The sequence below is a fragment of the Gossypium arboreum genome, chromosome 11, assembly GCF_025698485.1.
Source record: "Gossypium arboreum isolate Shixiya-1 chromosome 11, ASM2569848v2, whole genome shotgun sequence".
Lineage (NCBI taxonomy): Eukaryota > Viridiplantae > Streptophyta > Magnoliopsida > Malvales > Malvaceae > Gossypium > Gossypium arboreum.
Window position 1 is genome coordinate 19,857,202 of NC_069080.1, and position 4,693 is coordinate 19,861,894.

Consider the following 4,693-nt stretch of genomic DNA (forward strand, 5'->3'; position numbering starts at 1 on the left):
TCAAATTAGTCATAATAAAATATAATTTTTTAAAAAACTAACATTGATGTAAGCATTAACTGTGGGAAGCAATAATGTCTCTATTTCTAAAATTAGACATATAAATTATATATAATTATAAAATATTTTAATAAAATTAATGAGGATAATTATTTAAATTAATTAATAAAATTATAAAATATATAAACTAAATTACCTTAAAAATTAAAATATAAAAATTAAATATCAAAACTGAAATTTAACCATATATCCACGGAAAATAATATTAAATCTTTTGTGGAGGGATTTGATTTTAAAAATTTAAATTTTATCAATCAGTAAAGATGGTTTAAGCATGTACCTTTTATTCTTTTGGCTTATTATCAATGAAATTATTTTGATAATGTATTATTTTTCAAAACCTTTTTAATAGTATATCTAACAAAACAAGTTATTAAACATTGTTGGTAGATGAAATAAGACTCCTTAAATATTTGGATCATCTCTAATAATCTGTTTCACTTGGGATAATTGTTTCAATCAGTAAAAACCAAAATAAACGACACGACCGAACATCAAAACCCTTCTTTTTACCCTAAACTAATTCCAATTTTATTACAACTCATCTTTACTTGCTGTAAAATCTCCCATGAGTTCTTCAAGTGAGATCTCATCCTCTTCCATGATTTCTCCATCTTTACCGTCCCATGCTTCTGTCTTTGCAATCTCGGGTGTGCCCTCCAATGGTAAATTTCCCTTGCCTCCGCGCCCTGCTTCCTTCACAAACTCACTGCCATGGACAAAATTTTTGCATGTTCTAAGTTTCCTTTTGTTCATTCGTAAAAGAGCGGCAGTCAGTGCAGAAGTCGGAAAAGAAATACTTACATGATATGCTCGAGCTCAAATGCACTTATGAGTGGAGCAGATGCTCCTTTCTTGACGTTCAAGGCTACAAGAGCTGGATAACCATATCCGCCAACACCTACACGGTTTTCGAGATCTGGTTGCTTACCGGCAGCAGCCCAAACATAGCTATAGGAGATAAAATTGTCGTTAGAACAACACACACACATACAAATTGAGATCTCAAGAGAAAATTAGCTTGCATGTACTTGCCTGTAAGGACTCCTTTTAAATTTCTCTGCAACTGACAATAACATGTCCAAGTACTTGTTCCTTCCTTCAGCCTTCGAGTCTAGAATGTCAGGCAAGAAAGCAACGAAGCATATGGCAGCTGAACTACATTTCTCCGCCATCACATCCTATTTTGAATAGATTATACTTTTCAGTAAACAACAATATAGTTTAGAAAAGACTGCAACTATTCTTGAAGCACGAGTGTGAGACTTACTGGGCCAGTCAGCTCTGTCACTTCAGCCGGTCCGACATTAGTTTCTAGTTGCTCTAGAGCAAATGATTCAATAGCAGAGGCGGTTCTAGCACCCTCGTAAGGAACTGGGCTGTCTTTGTCAGCACCAAATACTAAGATGGTAGGGAACCCTTGAACGTTGAACCTGCTCATGAGAGACTGCAAACCACACATCCCATTATTAAACCAACAATATAAAACAAATACATCTAAAAGTTCCAATATAAATATATATGAAAAAGAAGGAAAACTCGCTTCTCTAATTTGAAAAATATTTGTTAGGAGTGGAAAAGTGATGTCCAAAATAGAAAAGCATCTTATTCCGTTCTAATAAGATTTCATAGAGTGATTTCTAGGTATGGAAATATTCTCAGAAGGCAGATGCCTCGCAATATCAAGTTTGACAACACAAGCAAATTACCTTCTCAGAATCGCAGTCAACATGACCAAGCTTCACCTTCCCCTTCAAGTTATTAGCAGCCCTCTTCCACTCAGGAGCAAGTCTTTTACAGTGTCCACACCTTTACAGAAGTACTTACAAGGTATTAATCATCAAAATCAGAAGATAAGAACTAGAAACTTACTATGTTAGCAAGCATTAGGTTATGTGCAAAATTTTATGTAACATAGATGACTGCATTGAGATCGATTTAGTCTCATATATGATATACTCTGCAGAAGCATGTTTTCTATATCAAATTTTACTTCTTTAGAGATACATACAGATTTCATGTAGGACAAAAGCATACCGATTGCTTTCATCAGTTGGAGCACTGGTCTTTTAGTAAGTTCAGTATCATATGTTCTAAAGAACATTTAAAAAGTTACACACACACACACAATTAATATCTTCCAAAAAGGTCACTATATCATATTCTTGAATTAACTTAAAATATAAGGCTATTTTGAACATATTCTTTAACTTCTTCAGTAACAATATAGCTGCACAATAATATCATGATGCTTTGAAGATTTGATTTATTCTTATTCGTTAAAAGTTCCTAAATGCCTTTATACCTAGAAATCATCCATTATCAGTTCAATTCTCATAGGAAACACAAAATTAAAACATGTCATCATAAGAAACATAAACAGCATTTAACAGTTTCATGTACATGAATCTACAGTGATACTGGTGAAGCACCATTTCTTGATGAGTGTTACTAAAATTAAGCAAGCTTACCAAGGAGCGAAAAACTCCAAAATCCAAAGTTCTTTACTTTTGAGCACCAATTCATCAAAGTTGTGGGAATTCAATTCTACAGATGCACTAGACTCAGATTTCTCACTTGATCCTCCAGATGCTTTCCCAGCGAGACGGTCTTTCAAAAGTGCCTTTACCTGTACAATTCACAAAAGTTTGCAATAATTCAGCTCAAGTCTTAGAAAGAATGTTTTAGTATAAAATTGATACACTTTAATTTCAATTTCAAATTTTAATAATGACTTATCAAATTCATAAATAATGAGAAATCCTAACTGATAGAGAAATAAGGCCATGAGAGACAATTTTTGACAGTTATCAGGTCCATGTCCATGTTTGGCAGCTACTTCAGTTACATAAAGACAACTTTAGCAATGTAGTATGGTCTCATATTGCTTGGGATCAGATTCTGTAGGAATTGGAATGTGCCAGAGAAGTGAGAAAGGATTTGTTCAATTTTCCTAATGTTAGAATCTACAATATCATTACATGTCCATTGCAAATACACGTCCCAAAAAAAATGGCATTTGTAGCAGTTGCATAGCACATGACATGAAAATAATCTTCCCTATTCACAACATATTATCAGATGTCAGTAAGTCTTGTCTTAAGGTGAATCTATGAACTAATGCATATTAATTAACACTACAAGATCACTCCTATCTTACTCGATATACAATGGCCTAAAAAGTAAGAAATGAATCATCTTAACATGGAAACAGATTCAGTACTTGATAACAACATCATGATCTAATAAAATCTTGATACTTCAATCAATCAACATACTGTAACAAACCTGCTGGAGAGCAAATTCGGCAATAGGTTTGACATCTCTAGCTCCCATATAATCTACAGGTGGCTTTCCAGGGACGAACACTTTTATTGTAGGAAATCCTCTAATCCCGTATTCCTGTGTAGCAATCACAATGCTTTATAAGCACATAAAATTAACAGTGAACAAAAGAATTTCCAGTCAGCTGCAAGGCATTGTGCGTAAATGACAATCCTGTACATAATGGGATGGAAACTATTCCTGCTAGTTGAACAACAATCAGCACACCAACAAAATAGAACCTAAATTACATCTCAGATTTTTGAAAAGGTATGGCTGATAGATTTGCCAAACCTGGGAAAGAGACTTATGAGCATCAGCATCGAGGGCTGCCACTGTAGCGACACCTTTCAAGACATTGGAGGCTTTCTCCCATGTAGGTGTTAAAGTTTGGCAATGGCCACACCAAGGCGCGAAGAACTCAACCAAAACAACTCCGTTAGAATTTAAAACCTGCCACAATTAAAAAAGACTCAATAAGCTATTCTTCTCGATATGCTTGTCTCTTACCCTTCTTGAATTACTATAATAAGCGAAAGTCAGATCAATGAAGAGATGTGTCATCATGCAATGAAAATGCTATGGTCCATTTGTATCCCCGATATGGAATTTAATCAAGAGTATTGAATAATGTAAACTGAAATCATTGCTTAAACTCAAACAAAATTTTAAGGTGTAGAAAACCTGAATGTTTAATGCACTTAAAATACATTAAACCGTTCATCTAAATGACCTATTTCTAAATTAACTAGTAAACTTAACACTTCAAAATCAAAACAAAATAAAGGCCTTTTATAATAAAATATAGTTAAGTGACAAAATTCCAAAGAACTAACTCATTTCTAATCGTATTTAATTTCTTCAATTGTGATCCAACAGAAAGATGCATTTCATATAACTTAACAGAAATTTAGATCCTCCTTATTCTTTTCGATTCTGTTCTTCGACATATTTTTTTTTCTAATCAACGGAAAATGATGAAAAGTTTACCTTGGACTTGAAATTAGATGGAGTGAGCTGAACCACTGGCGACGACGGCCCGTAAAGAGCGTTAGAGATGGTGAAGGATGTGAAGAGAAATGATAAAGCTATTAGCAATGGAGATCGCGATCTATGCATTGTATATATTTTCCGTCACTTTATCAGGAATTCGTGATTTTCCTCTATCGCTCAGATTGATTAAATCTCTCTGATGGAGAAGAAACCTCTGGAGTGGCGAGACAGTCTAGAGAAGACTACTAAAACCCCTCGTCTCAGAGGAAGCTACGTGTGCTAGCCAATGAGCTTTCAGCACGTCAGCTCGCCACGT

General features: G+C 34.3%; 1 protein-coding gene across 1 annotated transcript; it reads right to left on the minus strand.

The window, feature by feature from the left end:
* Positions 1-440: 440 nt before the first annotated feature.
* On the minus strand, positions 441-4,693 carry LOC108474172 (protein disulfide-isomerase like 2-2). The gene is made up of 9 exons (XM_017776096.2): positions 4,375-4,693; positions 3,679-3,837; positions 3,349-3,462; positions 2,532-2,689; positions 1,770-1,869; positions 1,331-1,507; positions 1,096-1,241; positions 865-1,011; positions 441-769 (listed from the first exon to the last, which is right to left on the minus strand). Exons 1-9 carry the CDS (start codon positions 4,501-4,503, stop codon positions 595-597), a joined length of 1,305 nt encoding a protein of 434 aa, XP_017631585.1. The 5' UTR covers positions 4,504-4,693; the 3' UTR covers positions 441-594.

Bases quoted from the DNA above. Each gene is read 5' to 3' on its own strand.
- LOC108474172 (XM_017776096.2), bottom strand. From the start codon at position 4,503: ATGCATAGATCGCGATCTCCATTGCTAATAGCTTTATCATTTCTCTTC. The intron at 1,508-1,769 runs GTAATTTGCTTG...TGTGGTTTGCAG, and splicing joins TTGACTGCGATTCTGAGAAG to TCTCTCATGAGCAGGTTCAA. The intron at 1,012-1,095 runs GCAAGTACATGC...TATCTCCTATAG, and splicing joins TTTAAAAGGAGTCCTTACAG to CTATGTTTGGGCTGCTGCCG.